This window comes from Protopterus annectens, chromosome 3.part0, assembly GCF_019279795.1.
Source record: "Protopterus annectens isolate FY-2018-M chromosome 3.part0, PAN1.0, whole genome shotgun sequence".
NCBI lineage: Eukaryota > Metazoa > Chordata > Ceratodontiformes > Protopteridae > Protopterus > Protopterus annectens.
The window spans coordinates 494,014,444-494,034,494 of record NC_056731.1 but is presented as its reverse complement, the minus strand read 5'-3'; the positions used below and the strand labels follow the sequence as shown (position 1 = coordinate 494,034,494).

The following is a 20,051-nucleotide window of genomic DNA, read 5'->3' as shown; positions in this document are numbered from 1 at the left end:
AGGACAAAGCCTGGAGACCCATTCTGGACCTTTCTACACTAAACACTTAGTTAGATGTTCAGAAATTCAAGATGTTGACACTACAGCAGCTCCTTCCCATGCTGGGCAAGAAAGCTTGGCTCGTGACTTTGGACCTCAAAGAGGCATACCTGCATGTCCCTATTAGACAAAACTGCAGAAGATACCTCAGATTTCTAGCTGGTTCAATGCACTTTCAATTCTCTGCACTGCCCTTTGGCTTATCTATTGCGCCCAGGGTCTTCACAAAGTGCCTGGCACCAGAAATTGCATTTTGCAGGCAAAAAGGAATTCAAATTTATCCATACCTGGACGACTGCCTGATTCAAGCAGAGAGCAAGGACATTCTACGAAAGCATCTGGCGTACATAAAAAAGTTAAGTTGCCTGGGGTACACAGTAAACGAAAAGAAATCAAAAGTAGTGCCCTCACAACAGATAACATTCCTGGGTGCCAGCTTGAACACAACGGCCCAGATGGCTTATCTCGCGCCAGACAAGCAAGGACAACTGACTCAATATTTTCAATTAATGGCAGCAAAGAACCCACCTCCCTGCAAGAAAAATTCTGCCGGCCTTGGGCTACATGGCATCTTGCATACTACTAATTCCATATGCCAGATTGCATATGAGGAAACTACAGTGGTACCTAAAGAGCATATGGTCTCAACACTGTCAAAGTTTAGAAACAGTTATACCACTAATTCCTTGCCTACAACAGGAGTTTCGATGGTGGGCATGAGCTTGTCAACTCAAGGGACAGCCATTCACTCAACCCACAGCCAGGCAAACACTGTCAACAGATGCATCGGATTCGCCTGGGAAGCACACATGGCAGGAAAATATATCCAGGGCAAGTGGCCCACAGAGCAAAGACATCTCCACATCAATCAAAAAGAGATGCTAGCTGTACAAAATGCTATTATAGCTTTCAAGGACCTGCTGCATCCAGGACAATTACTACTAAAGACAGACAATACCACAGTTATGTGCTACATAAACAAGCAAGGGGGCACACACTCCTACACCCTCTGCAGACAAGCCATGACCTTGTGGAACACAGCTCTAAATTACCAAGTTCATCTGCAAGCACAATTCCTGCCAAGAGAGAAAAACACACTGGCAGATGACCTAAGCAGAAACATCATGGACCCACATGAATGGGAACTGAACCCACAAATATTCAGAATGATAACACAAAAATGGTGGAGCCCGGACATAGATCTGTTTGCTTCCCCAAAGAACTGCCAATTACAGAAATTCTGTACAAGGAGCTACCATCCACAAGCATGGAAAGTGGATGCCCTCTCATTCAGCGGGAAAAAACTACAAGTATACGCTTTCCCTCCTTTACCTCTCCTCCCAAAGGTACTCATAAAAGCCAGGCAGGAAGAGCCAAAAATGATCCTAATTGCACCAGACTGGCCACGCCAGCACTGGTACCCAATCTTAAAGAACTTAGCACAAGAACCACCCTGGATTTTGCCTCAAATCCCACAGTTGCTGACACAGCACAACAATCAGATACTTCACAGCCAGCTAAAGATCTTAAATCTAGCTGCATGGAAAATTCCTTAGTCGAGCAAGCAATGCCTCTCAACAAAGCTGTTATGGATGTCATTCTGGAGGCCAGAAGGCCTAGCACCAGGAAAGCCTACTCGGATAAATGGAAGAGATTCTGTGCCTGGAACCAAGCGCACAGCCTTGACCCTCTTGTCCCAAACATTCCTCAGATACTACAGTACTTAACTGAGATGCTGGACAAGGGCCTCTCTTTTTCATCCATCAAGATCCACACCTCAGCTATCTCTGCTCATTACAACATGGATCCACCAATTTTTTCTAATCCTTTGCTCAAACAGTACCTCAGAGGGGCTAAAAACATAAGACCGCCCCATAGAGCACCTACACCAACTTGGGACCTCAGCTTTGTTTTGGAAAAATTAACTTTACCTCCTTTTGAGCCGCTAACACAGCAGAATTAAAATACATCTCTTGGAAAACTGCTCTGCTGCTGGCAATAACATCAGCTCGAAGAGTTTCAGAATTACAGGCACTAATGGCAGTGGAACCTTTCCTCATCTTCCACCAGGACAGGGTGTCTTTAAGAACTAACCCTACGTTTATGCCAAAGGTGGTATCAAGTGTGGCTCTAAACTAAACTATTCACTTGCCAACTTTTTATCCAAAACCACAGAATAAGGGGAGAGACTACTACATTCTTTGGACATTCAGACAGTTATGCTTCTACTTGGACAAAACCAAAGCTTTCAGAAAATCTGAGCAATTATTGGTAGCATACGCTGCAGGAGCACAGGAAAAAGCCATTTCAAAGCAGACTATTTCAAAATGGTTAGGACACTATATACATTTGTGCTATACCCACCATGGGAAACCAGTGCTGAGCAGCATTAGATCTCACTCCACCAGGGCAACAGCCACTTCAACTGCCTACCTCAGAGGAGTACCTACCAAGGATATTTTGGAAGCAGCAACATATGGAGTTCTGTGCATACCTTCACCAAACATTACCATTTGCCTTTATACTCCAAATCCAGAGCTGGCTTCTCCACTGCTGTACTGCAGGGCCTTATAGTCACCCCTAATGCCTTATAGATCCAGCCTCCCTACCTCAGCTTTGGGATTCCACCCAGGTGTAATGACTGCAGCAGTGTAACACGATGAACATAGTACAGTTTTGTACCTACCATAAAGGTAGATGTTAGAGTGTAAACACTGCTGCAGTCCAGATTACCCTCCCTCCTTCCCCTCTTACTTTCTGGTACTTGCCTAGGTCATCTACCCTTTATTACCTATGGGGAGTATTTGCTGGTAACTAAAAATGGTTGTTTGCTTTTCTTTTGTATATTTTACTAGCAATTTGAATTGCCTACCTATTTGGGGGCACCTGACATCTGGGGCAAGAAAAACTGAAGAAAATGGCGTCGGCTGCATCTTATATACACCTGTTGCACTGACGTCAGGGAGGAGGCGACAGCAACCGACACCGGACCAAGACTTTGGAACTCAGGCTGACTGAGGGACCACCTGACGGCAGGATAACCCAAGTGTAATGACTGCAGCAGTGTTTACACTCGAATATCTACATTTATGGTAGGTACAAAACTGTACTTTTTCCTTGCTCAGACCTCACCTAATTAAGCACGCATGTCTTCCAGATCCATGTCGGACTCTTCTCTTCACCCATCTGGATGGTTTTGCCAAATACAAAGTTGACCAAAAATGCTTCATCAGAGTGTAGTCCACATAATTTCTGCATCTTGCACACAATCCACTCTGAGTGCACAAAAGGAAATGGAAGTGCTTCTCTGATAGCCAACTGATCAGTGTTTTGATCCCTTTTCAGCTTCCACTCCTGCATTTTTTTCCAGACTTGATTGCTTCAGGTTTTAGTTGCTCCTCAATCATTGTACAACCAGCATTGGTTTCTAATGTCCTCAAAAGCATGGAGTCATTCTATTGCCTCGCAAAATTATGCAAAGCCTGTTTGAATGGAACGTTCCTCCTGCGTCCTCTAAGAATTGACACAGTTCCACCTTAGGACCTGAATTTTATCTTAGAAGCATTGACACAACCTTTGTGAGCCAGCATATTCAGCACAGCTAAACTTCCCATCTTGGGGAAGCTCTTTTCTTAGCTTTTACATCTGCAAGAATTTTAGAATAACAAGCTTGATCTTCCATAAAGGTAGAGTATTCGAATGATCTAATCCATTCTTTATATAATAGATTGCTTCAGAGAACTATATAAACCACGTTGTACATTCTGTTTTTTTTCCTAGTAGTGGGAAGAATACATCTTCCTCCGTGTTGATAAACATTTTAAATCTCAATCATTCCTAAGAAACTAGGATGAAAAGTATACAAGTTAACCTTGTTTAAATGGATATCTGATTTATGTGCGTATACGTCACAGAACACATTCTTAACAGATGAACCTAAAGCTTATTCTACAAGGTCATTGTCGCTTCAACAGCCTTTACTCAGAAATCCTATTGTGGATGAAATTTGTGCTGTATCAGCTTGTTATACATTGCTTACCGTTGCCAAACACAAACTGTATATAATTCCCAGAGGCAGAGATTTTTTTTCAGAGAAGTTCTTAAGGGTATCCTGTCATGATGCCACCCATGTCTTCAGGTAGCCTGTGATTTTTGACCCATCAGATTGGATGGATCCGGTAAAATGGATGTTGAAGTTGTGTACTTAATGCTGAAGTTTGTGTACAGGGGGATTATGGGAGAGAAAAATCTTGAAGAAGTTTGAAGGATGGTACAGTAGCAGGGTTCGATCAGCTCCAACCAGAGGCACAGTTTCAATGGTTGTATTGGATGGACTAGACTGAAATGCTCCAGTTTTTTATCAAGTACATAACTTGCACTTATATATTCTGATGTTTGGCAAGTTGTATATTTTAAAGTTTTGACAAGTGTAGTAATCCAAGTCAGTTACTTGGAAACCTGTTTCTCAGAGATTTATTCCCATGCCTCCCCTGAAAATGTATATATACAGTACAAATGATTATTATTGGTAATTAGTGTGATATTTGCCAGAATCAATCTTAAAATATCTTCTGTTACTCTGTCAAGGAATTTAGCATTGCCATTTCCTCAAGTAAATACCACTGATAGAAGCTTATTCTAGGAGTATTTTATGGCCAAGCATCTGTGACAAGTAAGACTTGCCTTAATGAGCATCTTAAAAACAGTGTGTCATTTTAACATGGGTAGTTATGGTCTGATATTTTTGAATGTCCATGATTTTTTTTTTTTTTGGTGAGGCATGCAGCCAGAGTATTGCATGGTATTGCACCACTGATATATTGTTCCTCATAAAAGGCATACTAACGTAGGTATTTTTATTCTAGTAATGCTAATTGTAATGTTTAATCCAAGATTACGTTTCTCAATCTTGAGTGAATAGGATAAAAGCAACGACTGTACTAATGTGTGCTGCTGTATACATGCAGATAAAAAAAATCTCATTGCGCTTTGAGAGCATTATAATTGCCCCCTTTTTATCATACTTTTATTTTGTTTGGTGTGAAATTCTTCTATAGTGATGAACAGGAAGAACTCTGTGTAATGCATTAAAATTATGAAATGTATCCCTAGGTATGTACCTTGGAACTTTCATGAAGTTATGCCAAAAAAGTTTGTTTTTGATGGAGACAGGGATTTGGAACACTTTTTACAGCTGGCTAACGATTCTGGATTGTTGGTAATTTTAAGACCCGGTCCATACATCTGTGCTGAATGGGACATGGTAAGAGTAATTTCAAGTTTCATTGAACTGTTAAATTGTCTTTTATAATTCGTTTAGATGTATAATACAGTTCCTGTGGCATTCTGTATTATTAGTGTTCACCTTATCTTTGTATGTGTACTAGTACACTGCCTGAATTTCAGAAGTTTCTTTCTGAATGTAGGCAAACTGGGAAAGTGAAATGGTAAGAAGTGCAGTCACGGCTTGTCCATATGTGGACAGTTCCATAAGCTCATGCGTTTTTTTTGTAGTACTGGGCTCTATGATGGGTCGGTCTGTTTTAGGGCTATGAGTACTGCTTAATAGCCAGTTTCACAAGACTGGGTTTAAGCTCAAGTCCCAGTGTAATGTCTGCAGAATGAGTGACCAAATGTTTAACTCATCTGTTTGCAAGGTAATTAGGTTTTATCCCTGAAGGAGGTCATAACTTGCAGAATTGTTCCCTTCTAAATTGTAAGGACTCATAATTTCAAAGCTTTTAGCATTTGTTTTTTTCCTTTATCACAGGGGGGGCAACAACCATGAAGGTGGCATGTATCCTGGGAAAGGCAACTCTCAACATTGAGGGTTCACAGTTTGCAGTGTGTGCTGTGTGGTTTTATAAGTTGGTGGCCAATGCTAAGAACAGTTAATATGTACATCTTTAAACACATGCTAACGTTACCGTTTCGTAACTGTTGTCAATTCTTTCTGCAGTGCCAGTGTGCCTTAGTGGGTAAAAAGGATACTTATGAACCAGACTGTCATAAACATCAGTGCTCCTCTGGACTGAGTTTATTACAAGCACTTGGATACAGCAGTGGGGTACTTTAATTTCACTGTGCATTGCTTTGGAGGAGCCATCACTAGTCATTACCTGTTTTCACAAAACACCTGATTTGTCCTTATTTCCCTAATTATCTCACTAATTTAGCTGTCTATTAGGGCATTTATATACCTTTCTACATAATACTTTTTCTACCTGATTTATGGATTAGATGGGCAGAGTACAAAGCAGCCTGCTTTTTGGAGGAGTTGTTTTTCTTTTGCTTACATTTGATTACCTCACATTTCTGCCCTAAAGTGTTTTTGGATTAACAGATGGTCTCATAATGAAGCTTCAGTTATTTAGTGCAAGTTATTTTTTTTTCTGTATCAGAATTCTTATCTTGCACAGTTACATCTTGTAAAATCATTATAAAAAATGTTTTCTGAAAATAGTTAATTTTGCATCATTCTTTGGTCTGATGCTTAGTACTGTTGTCTGCTCTGTTTAAAATGTTTTGTGTGCTAATTTGTTTGGTGACGATGTAATGTAAAAGAGAAATTTGATTCAGATTCCACTCTTTAACTTAATCGAGGGAAATGCTGATTTATTCATTTTATGGTCAAAAGTACTGACCAAGCAAAATCTCAGGGTAATGCTACTTAATGCTAGAAGTCTAAACCTCAAAATGCACTCACTCGAGGCACTCCTTAAAATGGAGAACATCGACATCTGTGCAGTGACCGAGACCTGGTTCAAGGCTCCAGAAAGCACCCCTGCATTACCAGGCTATAATTCATACCACACCTTTCGGCCACCTAACCTGGACTGAAACACTAACGGCAGAGGTGTGTCCATATTCATTAAGGATATCCACACCTCCAGGCTAGTTGCTCAGCATAATGCATCCGAGATTATCCAAGTGCAACTAACTGTGGGCAAGACCGCAATCCAAACTGTAGCTTTCTACAGATCCCCCACCATGCCCCAGGATTTCCACTCCTCATTTCTTGATACACTGGAAAATATTAGGGTACAACCTAACACCCTAGCAATGGGCAATTTCAATGACCCCACCATTAACTGGGAAAAACTACTCGTGCACCAACTCTTGTGCTCAATGTTTTCTGGAATTCATAAATTCCAGCACCTTGGATCAACTTATCCACACCCCCACCAGGGGCAGCAATATCCCAGACCTGGTCATTACCAACATGGGCAGCTAGTGTTCCTCACCAGAGGTCAGTTCCTCGTTGATCAGATCCGACCACAAGCTAATCACCCTAGACACCCATATCCCACCCCCCCCATTAGGGAAACCATCGTAAAAAAATTTCTCCAAAGCCAACTTCACCCTTCTTAAGACAGAAGTGGAGAACTTCACAACACCCATGCTGATGGACAATAGCGGTACGACTGCTGAATCCTATACAAATGCGCTTTATAAGCACTTGCACGAGTGCATGGATCATGCAATCCCTAACGGAACCAAGATGCTATCATCCAAAAAAAGGAAGCGAATTTGGTGGTCCCCTGCCATAAACAAACTCTACAACAGAAGAAAGAAACTGTTGCAAAAAGAGTAAAATCCCATGATTGGAAGAACTCCGTGGTCAGCCTTAGTAAGAAGCCGAGATTCCTCATAAAATTCTCCAAAGCTAGTTACAAAAACAAAATTGCCACTGATTCTAAAGACCACCACAAAGCATTCTATAGCTTTATCAAGAATCTCAATGGCAACACACAGATCTGCTCTGAGTTGCAGCACAATGGCGCTAAATATACAGAACCAACTGATATTGCCAACATCCTGGCAGATAGGTTCAGTGCTAACTTTACCCCTGTCTCATCCCCTAAAGGGCCCATCTCTATACTGGAAGAATGCAAAGTTCCTGTAATTACGGCTGCACAGGTAAAAAACACTCCAAAGCCAAGAACACAACATCCGTGGAACCTGACAACATCCCAGGCTGCGTTCTACATGAATTACAGAACGAACTGGCACCCCACCTAAGTACCATATTCAATCATAACTTCACCTCAGGCTTTGTGCCCACTGAATGGCGCACAGCAACGGTTATCCCACTCCACAAAGGGGGAGCCACCAAGGACCCTGGGAACTACCCACCCCATCAACCTGACGAGCCTGGTCTGCAAGGCTATGGAACATGTCATCATGGAACTTATAAACAAAGACATTGGAAATCTACAAACTCTGGACCCTACCCAGTTCGGGTTTGTAAAGGGCAGATCATGTCTCCTAAACCTGATAGACTTCTTTGAAGCGGTCACCAAAGCCGTAGATGAGGGTAAGGTGGTCACACAGCCTGTCTAGATCTCGCCAAGGCTTTAGACACCATCCCCCACTCTGGAATTATAGATGAACTCACTAAACTAGGTATAAATCCCTATGTCACAAGGTGGGTTGCCAACTGGCTCACTGGCAGAACCCACACTGTGAAAGCAGACTCTAAATCCAACTTCAGACCAGTAACAAGTGAGTACTACAGGGTTCAGTCCTGGGTCCTCTCCTGTTTGGTATCTACTTCTCTGAAGTACAGGCTAACACAGAAGGTCTTTGGCTAACAAAGTTCACAGATGACTGCAAATAGGAGCCATAATCAAAACTCCTGACTTTGGACATCCTACAAAAGGGCCTCACTGAGACAGATGCCTGGTGTCAAAGCCATGGCCTCAAGCTCAGTGCCAAAAAGTGCACTGTCCTCTCTTTTGGTAAAAACTCTGTACCCATGAACTACCACATAGGCAATAGTCTAACACTGAAAGTGTGATGAGACCTTGGGACACAGGTGGACAGTAGTCTCTCCTTTGATAATCACATCACCACAGTAGTCAGGAAATCCTTCTACGTGGCACACCTCATCACAAAAGGTTTCTCATCCAGGAAAAAAGAGGTCATTGTTCCCCTCTACTCATCACTCATTAGACCCATTATAGAGTACAACGCCCCTTTTGGTATGTACCTCACAAGACATCTACAACAACTGGAAAGGCTGCAGAAATACCTCACAAAGAGGATTACTGGCCACAAACAGATGCCCTACGCAGACCGTCTCAAAAAACTCAAGCTTTACTCTTGTCGCATATCAGTAAGTATCCAAAGCTGCCACCAACTCAAAATAAAATGTGAGGAACAGGAAACACCTTTACAATCCTTTATTCCACAATAGTGAGTCTTCTTCAGAACCATTAAAAATACACGTAACCTTGTATATATAGTCAAAGTGAGTCAATCAATGTAAAAGTCCGCCAAAACTCTTAAAGGTGTAGGTCTCACTGAATAATTTCATTCAGAATCACACAATAAAATATGTATGTATAATAATTATGAACCATCATATATAAAAAAATACTACTGAACAATAAATGTGTTGTGAAGGAATTATAACATTTGTATATGTATATACCTGTTTAAGTATTGTCATAGAAATTACTACATTGCAATGATAAAAATAATCAACAAATAAAATTGTTAAAAAATTAAACTACATTATATTGCAAGAAAAAATCCCAAAAATAACAATAAAATGCATTACAGTTCTTTCCTTTAAATAATAAATGAATGTAATATTGACCAAAACTTACTGGGAAAGTACCAAGAAAGGTTTAATACTAATAAATCTGCCACCTGTAATGAACTCTTTATTTGGTCTATAATGGCAAAAAATTGATGCTCACCCCATACTCATTGATATGCCTATATAGAGCATTTTAGTATCTTTTTTCTGATCTGAATAATAATGTTCATAGATTTTTTTTAAAAATCTTTCAGTTTTGCCAATATGCTGGACAGGATATACAAGAGGCCAGATAAATCACCTGACTAGTGTTACAATTCCCTGTTCTGGTCTTAATACAAGTGTGATTGATGTCTTAATAAATCTAGCCTCATTGATGTGGTTACACTGTTTACATCTTCCACATTTAATTTATCAATATTGTTACTGGCCTTCTCCAAAATTCTTTATCCAAATTAGAGGCTATAATAATATCCCAATGTTAAAATATCCTGGATGAAATTAGTGTGAAACAAACTATGTTCATTCCCTACACCTTTCAAACTAGCTACATAATTTAAGTTTTTGATAAGTGGATGGTTACTGGAAAAATATAAATAATCATTAGAAAAGGACACTGGTGTCTTGTCGCATATCGCCTACTCAAGAGGCGATCTCTGCCTAACATACAAAGCTATGTCAAACCCAGAGCTGTTGGACATGTTCCACTTAAAGAAATCCCAATCCCTCTGAGCTACATGCTCTAGGGACCTAAACCATGTCACCAGAATAAACAGAACATGCTGGAGGGATAGATTCCTGTCCCAGAGACTTCCCATACTCTGGAACAAACTACCTATCTATATCAAACAAAGAAAAATCTTGATGATTGGATGGGAGAAAGGAAATTCACCCCGGGGATCACTTCTATGGCTCTGCTTGACAGGGGCACAGGAAAATAATTTTCTTGGGTGGCAAAAGCCAGGGTACCATTTAGCTAGGCTTATATAGGCCCTAGGGCCAATAGCCTAGTACCTACCTATGAATAAAAAATTGCTTTTAATCAGTGTAGAAAAAGGACAGGAATTGTGTTTTGTGGAGCACAAAGCCCCCTCTCAAATAAGGCACTGTGTTCCCTCTGCCAGTTATCTGTTATCAACTCCAGCCAGCTGTGTGGCATAGAAGGTTAAATCCCTGACTATGATCCAGATGGACTGAGTTTGAGTAACAGCTTGGGCACTGGAGGAAGTGGCTGAGGAAAAAGTAATGATAAGGTGGAACCTCTTTGTCCCTCTGTTGGGGGGGGGGAGATTAAGGTGCATACCCAGCATACAGAGTCTAGTCTGAATCCTTGCTAGAGACCAGGGTTAAAATGCAGCACTTCGGTGGTGATGGGGGGCATGACTGATTAAGGTAATGTCTGGCATTGAAGTAGGAGACGTGCTGTCACAGCCCATTGTAAACTAACCTCATGGGTTAACCTCAAAGCCAACAACTCAGCTGGAGATTCATTGTTTTCCAACTCTGCTGGAAAAAAAATGGAACTCACTTCCTGCTGAACTAACCACCACATGCTCCTTGCCCCAATTCAAAACATCCCTAAAAATGTACATGAACAGTGATTGGCTCTGCTCATGTCTAAACCCTGACTAACCCAATCACAAATCAGAATAAGTAAAATAAACTCAGCTATGACCAGGTCTATACCCTGACTAACCTATTTAATACCAGGACAAAAGTAACCCAAACTTAGCTCACAGAGGTAAATACACTTATTTTCTCCCCCCACCCTCACAACACACAATTCCCTCAACCATTAGATCTCTTTTATCCCACCATGAGGAAGAGAACTAACTTTTCTGCCCACAGTAAATTACTTCCTTCTTACCTACTGCCATTCGATTAACTATCGTCCTTGCCTTCTATCTGAAAAGCATTCTCTCTATTACACACTGCTCAGATATGTATTTGTTATTTCTGTATACCTAATCATCTACCAACAATGACAGTTTTTGTCTAATTGATTATTTCTATCGACATGTAACCTTGACTATTACCTGTCACTTATGTTAAATGTTTGCAAACTTTTCTGTAACCACAATTTTGACTACAACCTGTCACCAATGTTAAATGTTTATAGACTTCTGTGTAACCACAATTTGTAGTGTAAATTAATTTCAATGTGGAGCTTTTCTCTCCGGTCCTCCGCTGAAAATTGATATGTATCCAGTCGGACTTTCCCGGTTAACAAATGTAAAATAAATAAATAAAATAATGGGCATACAGGGAAGCGACACAAGACTGAAAAAGGGAACTGTGATCTTTCCTGAGTGATGTCACCTCTCCAGATACTTGCCCCATACTACCCAGGGGAGGGGTAGTAAAAGCTACAGGGCTTTCATTCCCAGGATAACAAATGGAACTCAAATGAAAAAGCGTTCAACAATACCAATTTAAGTCAACAACGGAAAAGAACGCTTGTAACCTCCATGTCATGGAATGCCAGTCTCCACCAAATCTGCTACTATGATAAATGAATTGCTTCAACAAAGATAAAAAAGCAAAACAATTTTAATAATATTAAAACAACTGGTTAAGCGCTTTCACTTGCTCCACGGCAAGCTTCATCAGAACAATACATAAAGAAACTGTTACCATTTAAATAACCTCATTGGCGCCAAAAAGCGCTACATTCAATCAGTGCATTTAAAGACACAGCTCCTAACCCTAATGAAATGTAATGCTGAACGTGTCCTTGTCAACCTAAATATAGGCGTAATACATCGTAACATCACATGAATATAGAAATACCTATATACACAATTCAGTGAACCTTACCATGAAGTCATAAACATGACTATTTAATCAAAGTATAAAACATCTAAATGTATAAAAGATGTAACATTAAAACATTATTTATTTTTACTTTCGAATTTATGATAGTAAACCTATATATATATATATATATATATATATATATATATATATATATATATATATATATAATCTGTATACGTGTGAGTATATGTATAAATTTCACCCAGCCGGATATAGTAGGGAAATTTCTTCTGATGAATCATACTGACTTGGAGCACCTGACAGTCAGTTACACCATTTCTAATAGAATTATCAAATTATCTAGTATAAAAAAAAACTACATACTGATTGAACAGTATTATACCAGAAAATATGTAGTAGGCTGGCAGTAGTTTATCCCTTGAAGAACATTTCTAAATGATAATTTATAGTACATGGGTATTATGCAATGTCATAAAGTGATGTATGAATTTGGAATGTAATAAGGGCCAGTAATCTAATCAGAATTTGAGGAACTGTACAGAAAAACATGTTCTTAATATATTGAATTTAGAATCCAGTTATTCATGAATGAACTTTTCCTTTGAGTTGCTCATTCAAGGTAAGACTAATTCCCATTTATTTCACTTGTGTTTAATACTGAGCATTCAGGTACAATTTTAAAGTTTCATCCAGCTTGCAAGGTAAAATTTGTAAACATTTTCCACCAGGTGATGTAGGCAAAGGTTTTAGATAATTAGAAAGGTAATGGAAGTGTATTTATTAATATGTTAGTATTGCCTACAAAAGGATGCATTAGTAAGAATTTGTCCAACACTTTGTCTTAAAACAGAAAATATTATACCAGTGACCCAGTCCAGAAAGATGGTATAAAAGTCCTTAATGTCTGAAATGTAAGTAAAGAAAACCAACAATGGACATGTCCAGAAAAATTAAAATCCAAGGGGAGTGATTCTTTCTTTTTTGAGCACTTAGTTCAAGTCTAATTTATCGTAAATCAAAACTGTAAGGAAATGAAAGCAAGTTTTAAGAAGTATGTTGAGGGCTTTTCTAAAAAGATAGATTTGTAAAACGTTCCCGCTTTTGGTATTGTTGATCTGTAGGTTATCCATAATAGCATGCTATTGATTGAAAACAAAAATGGTCAGAAATCGGAGTATTAACCATTCCTGAAATGTAATAAATTAAAGCTGTTGTAGTTTTACGACCATCTTTTTTCTTGGTATCTGAACGCTTTACACTGTATTACTGCAGTTCTCTATCAGTAAATTTCCTGCTAATTCTACTTTGAGATTACATTCCTAAACTTTCTTACCATCACTCTAGTCTTATACTTCCCCGTACTCTCTTGCAGTGATTTACTGTGGTCCTTCCTTCCATCTTTTATTTTTTTTTCTATAATGAGGTCCTCACTTTATTACCTTGATATAGAATTACAATTTAATAGAGTATTTCTCACTCATCTCGGAGCCTGTGGTAATTGCATTTGACCTTCATACTGCAGTAGCTCTGCCTCAAGGCCTTACTCCTACAAGTCTACTGAGAATTTTAGTCATTATGTAATGTAAGCACATTTATCATGAAGAACCTCTCTGTGTATTAACTTTAATCAGTTAAATACATGCCTGATCCAGGAGTAAAAGTCTGTCCCTAGAGTGCATGGACTATTTCACATCTTACTAAGATGGCTACTGTCCCTTTATTTCTTGACCAGTAGACTATACCGCATATGCCAGTTATTTAGCCTCCGGAAATAACAGAAAACCTGTCTTACTTTATCTCATCTCTTTATTTCTTTGTACTGGCTATAATTTGATGTCATTTATAATTTGACCTGATGGGTTATACCTACTGACTATAATACCTTCCATAACGACCTCAAAAAGAGGAAAGGTGGTGGTATTGCTTTAATATTTCCCAACACCAGCCACATTTCACCTTGCAGCAAAATAATAAAATTCAGTTCAGCAGAACTTCTTATTGCTTTACTCAAAATAAACAATTATAGACAAATATGCATTACTGTCCCTTATCCCCCTCCTGGTGACAATACATCTTTTCTTACTGGAAGATATCCTACACTGGATATCCATAAAATTTCAACAAGAAAAAATACTACTAGGTGATGTGAATGTCAGTTGTTTGCACATAAACTCTTACTCCCTTACATCCAGCAGGAACTTAATTAGCTGTGTGAAATCCTATTATAGCCCCACACATTATAGCACAACATCAAATTCCCTAGTATTAGACCCTAGCAAATAACTCCATCACAGCTACAATGTCACACTGTGTGATAATCTTCCAAAATATACAACCAGACATCTCACTCATCCATTTAAACAGCATATTTATAAAACAACATGCAGCCTTTCCAAATTTAACCCAGACATGTTCATTGCTACACTGTCATCCATTAACGGGAACTTCCTACAAATCCTCCCCTTAGACCGATGTTGTAAATGAATTCTATACAAATTTTCTAAATATCCTAAATAGCCTTGCAGCTCATAGAAAGAAGAAACTAAAAACAAATAATGCAATTTGGCCTTCCAAAAAGAGGAGAATGCTAATACAGGATAGAGAAAAGCATGGAAAGAATGGCAAAATATAAAACACCTGAATATCTTAATCTTCAGAATTCTTTGCAATCATAGTAAAATAAATGAAGTCAAACTATAGTATAATAACTTTCCAAATAGTAATAAACACAGCCCTAAAAAGTTTTGGAAGTCCATTTAAGAAATCTTACATCCTGGCCAAAAATTCAAACAAGACACCTCTCCCAATAACTCACCATTCCAAACTGCAATGCAGTTCAACTCTTATGTTATTGATAATATAGCATCTCTAACCAAGGATTCCACAACATCTAATCCCAAACCTGCCCAATAGCCACATATCACCACATCCACTTTCTCCTTCAGACCTTTGTACACATCCTGTATAAAATGACTCTTAAACTTAAACAGTGCTGTTCTTCAGCTTACCTTTCAAACAAGTACCTAAAATAGTAGCTAATAGCATTGCCTTTGCTGCCTCAATGTTTATTAATAGGTCAGTTGAGAAATCACACGTTCCCTGTCTAGAAAAAGCCCCACATTATCCCTCTGCAAATTTAACAAACAACTGTAGTCCTATAGCAGTCTTAGCTCCGCTTGCCAAAATACTTGAAAAATGTATTCAGAAACAATTGCCAGACTACCTCCTGCAGGAGGAGCTCCTATTCCCTACACAACATGGCTTCCATCCTTCCCATAGTGCTAGTACTGCCCTTCTAACTTGTATAGTACTGTCAATAAAGCTAGTGATAACTGCAAACTAATCTCTTCCTTATAGACTTGTCTGTAGCCTTCAACACAGTTTGTCACATCAAACGTCTACTTCAAGTGTTCTCTCTAGGTCTTTCTCAGCCCACCCTTCTGTGGTTCAAAAGCTACCCCTGCAATTGGTTATCTGTCAGTAAAATAGCACTCCATGCTCTCTCCACATCTCCCAGTCACCACCAGTATACCACAAGGCTCTGTCTTTGGTTCCCCTCTTCTTTTACATTTTCACCAACATCCTGTATACAGCCAGACAACCTGCCACCCTAGTACAATATGCAGATGATTCCACTCTCATTTGCACATCATACAAAGTGGCACATTTCCAAAAAATTACTTGAAGCTGTAACAACCACTGAAAGATGGATTCATAACTCTCAAGTCATGCTCAACCCAAAAAAGACCAGACTACAACCCCCCCCATGCCTCTCTCATGAAAAAAAATAATTTTAAAGTCTTCTCTGTGTACAAACATTGAAGTCATTTCTCATAGCAAAGTATTAGGGGTAGTAGTGGATGATCTTACATTTGACCTGCATATACAAAATTGCAAAAGAAAAACTCGTCAAAAACTAAGGATGCTTTACAGAGCCAAAAAATTTCTCCCCAACACAATTAAAACTACAGTCATAGGATGATAGGAAGTTACTAGGCTGATGGCCCTAGGGCCTTTATAAGCCTGTCCAAGTTCTAATCTTATTTCCACGATCAGCACCTATTGACCCTGTCCAAGAGGGACACAGGTGGCAACCCCTGAGATGAATTTACAGATGTCCTTCAAGGATGCATCTGCAGTCTTTACAAATGGGTTGTCCTGTCGTCAGGCAGCCCTTCGGTCGGCCGGATTCCAAAGTCTGGGTCTGGCCTCGGCTGGTGTCACACTTCACCCGACGTCATAGCTGCAGTTCTTTGGGTATAAAGGCATCAGCCGACGCCATTTTCCTCAGTCTTTCTTGCTCGGCCAGAAGCAGAAGCTGTTCGCAAGTGCCGGTCGGTCAGAACCAGAGATTACTACTACGAATACTACTTGAAGACTTCTAAAAAGCTAAGTACCCCGTTGGGGACTCTTTCTTGCCTCAGCCGATGTCAGAAAAAGTGAATAATTGTTTAACTTGTGGGAAACAAATACCTCATAAAGATTTCCACTGTTACTGCTTACCTTGTTTAGGCCCAGACCACCAGCTTGTCTAGCCTGTGGTTCTTTTAACCGACGGACGCTTAGACGCCGGTCTGAATTTGCTGAGCAGTTTTGGCTCTGATTTTGCTTATATTATGCCGCCGGATCCTCCGACTTCACAAATATCCAAAAACGCAAGAAAAGGACCGACACTCGGTCGGTCACGGTTTCGGCGAAACCGCTGTTGAGCCAACCGCGAGTGTCTTGGTTTCGGCTAAAACCGAGCAAGCGGTTCTTCCTTCAGCCGAAAACATGCCTTCTACCGAGGCCTCTTCAAACCTGGTGGAATCGGCTTCTGAAATCCAACCTGCGGTTGCGGTTTCTCAGGAATTATCTGACACTATTCCCTTGGATATCTCAACTCCTGCACGTGGAGCTGCTGGGCCTCCTGCAGCCATGTCCATTAAGGCCTTTGCCAGGGCTAAAGCAGCTAAAGCTACAAAATCTGTGCCTGTTAAGGCCCCTTCTCACAGGCCCAGCTCCAGTTCCCAAATGCTTTCCTTGGCAGAGGATCTTATTTCTTTAATCCGGGGATCCCAACCTCATCCAGACAGGGCCTCTCATCCACCTCCAGAGAAGAGGCCTAGAGCAGAGCCCCCTGAGCCAGTGTCCACAGATGATTCCTCTGATGATTCAGAAAATACAGACCCTCCAGAGGCTCCTTCTTCCCCTTACGAAGACTCTGATGCTGAAGAGTCCATCCCTTCTGCCTCTCCACCTGAGGAATTTTCCTTTGGGGAAACCTTACATGCTATGAGGGAACAATTTCAGTGGCAGGGCCAAGATTTTTCAGACTCCAGAAAAGGCTTAGAACCTTTTGCATTTACCACAACATAGGCCTTTAGCTATACCTCCAGTTCTTTCTGTTGTAGATGATGCATTTAATGATGCTTGTACTGCTCCTGATTCATTACCTCCGGCCCCTGCTAAGCCCGATAGGTACTACAGGGTCCCGGACACGCATCACCATTTATACAAGGCTCCTTTTGCAGATCCCGAGACTATCTCCCAGGGGCCTAAGGCTGTAGCAACTACCTCTGCTAAAAATCCCCTCCCTCTGAAAGGGAATCCAGGTCCTTAGAGAGATGGGGTAAAAAAGTTTACACTTCTGCTACTCTGTCAGCTAGGGCCTTGAATTGTCAATTTCATATGATTCAATATCAAGAATTTATGCTTGACCAGTTAACTAAAAAACTGTCCTCTGATGAACCTTTTGATAAGAAGTATGTTCAGGAAATGGTACATAACATTCAGCAAGTTAGTAACCATTCTTTAAAATGCGGCTATGATTCACTGGAGGCTTCCTTTAGATCAGCCATGACTGGCACAGTTATCAGAAGGCATGCATGGTTGAAAGAGCAGGCCTTACCGGACCATGTCAAATCAAAACTGTTAGATGCTCCCATGGACAAGGCCAATTTATTTGGTTCTCCTGCACAACAGGTACTGAAGAAGATGGAGGAGAAGGCAAAATCTGTACAAACAGTGAAAGATTTCTTACAGGTCCAACCTCCAAGGTTTAGCAGGAATTGGCCCTCCAAAACTTGGTCCTTTCCAGACTCCTCTAAAGCACAGAGAGGCAGGAATAGGCAATCAAGAGGCAGAAACCAATCCAGGGGTGCCTACAGGGGACGCCAGTGGCAGGGTAACAACCAGCGAGGCACAGACACAGCCACCACCACTGCAACAGGACAATCACAGTGACTTGGCTCTGGCACCGCCTACCAGGGAACAACTAGAAGCACCCTTAGGCGGAAGGCTAGCCTTATTCTCAATAAACTGGCATTACATCACAAGAGACAAGTGGATTTTACAGACAATAGACCAAGGCTACAGGTTCCACTTCCATACCCTACCAGGAAGAGAGGAATGCCAAACCTACCGCCAAATCAAAAGACAGAAGCTCTAAAACAAATATCTCAATTATTAAAGATGAGAGCTGTGGAAAAGGTACCATCTATGGAGCAAGGAAAGGGATTTTACTCCAGACTCTTCCTGGTACCAAGAAAAGAGAACAAATGGAGGCCTATTCTCGACCTATCCGCTTTAAACACATTCCTCATTGTTCCAAAATTCAAAATGCTGACTCTACAGCAGCTTCTTCCCATGCTGGGCAAGGAGTCTTGGCTGGTAACTCTAGATCTCAAGGAGGCATACCTGCACGTCCCCATATGACCAAATTGCAGAAGATACCTCAGATTTCTTGCAGGATCAGAGCATTATCAATTCTCAGCATTGCCCTTTGGCTTATCTACTGCGCCCAGAGTGTTCACGAAATGCCTGGCATCAGTAATTGCTCATTGCAGGCTTCAAGGAATCCAAATTTACCCCTACCTGGACGACTGCCTGATGCAAGCGGACAACAAAAACAAGCTAACAGAAGACTTACAAAGAGTCATTTGCCTGCTACAAGCCCTGGGATATACAGTCAATATAAAAAAGTCAAGGCTGATACCATCCCAAAGAATAACCTTCTTGGGTGCAGAGCTGGACACATCAAAACAAATGGCATTCCTAACTGCAGAAAAACAAGAGCAACTACCTCTCTACTTCTTTGCATTAACCAAGCAGAACCATCTAACAGCAAGAAAAGTACTGCAAGCCCTGGGCTTCATGGCATCCTGCATAATATTGGACCCTCATGCCAGACTGCATATGAGAAAGCTGCAGTGGTACCTAAAGAATTTATGGTCTCAACACAAGCACAGCCTAGAAATCAGAATTCCAATAATCCCATGCCTGAAGCAAGAGTTCCTGTGGTGGGCGCAGGCCTGTCAATCAAACACAGGATTGCCCTTCTACAGCATTCAACCAAGCCAAACCATCACGACGGACGCCTCAGACCTCGGTTGGGGGGCCCACATGCTGGACAAGTGCATACAAGGCTTATGGAATCAAGACCAGCTGCACCTACACATAAATCTAAAAGAAATGCTGGCAGTAAAATTGGCAATCCAGACATTCAGACCATTTCTCCGAGAAGGTCAGTTGATGATAAGGACAGACAACACCACAGTTATGTGGTACATCAACAAACAGGGAGGCACACATTCAATACCCTCTATGCCGGATGGCTCTGGACCTATGGAATGTGGCTCTGAGCTACAACATTCAGTTACAAGCAATTTTTGTACCAGGAAAAGAAAACATTCTAGCAGACATATTA

At 40.6% G+C, this 20,051-nt stretch overlaps 1 protein-coding gene across 1 annotated transcript in view; it reads left to right on the top strand.

The window, feature by feature from the left end:
- Nucleotides 1–20,051, top strand: part of LOC122796445 (beta-galactosidase-like) — a 948,601-nt gene that overhangs the window by 146,118 nt on the left and 782,432 nt on the right. Inside the window, exon 3 of the mRNA XM_044064920.1 lies at nt 5,152–5,302. Within this exon, the coding sequence (XP_043920855.1) occupies nt 5,152–5,302 (151 nt within the window). The remainder of the gene's footprint in view (nt 1–5,151; nt 5,303–20,051) is intronic.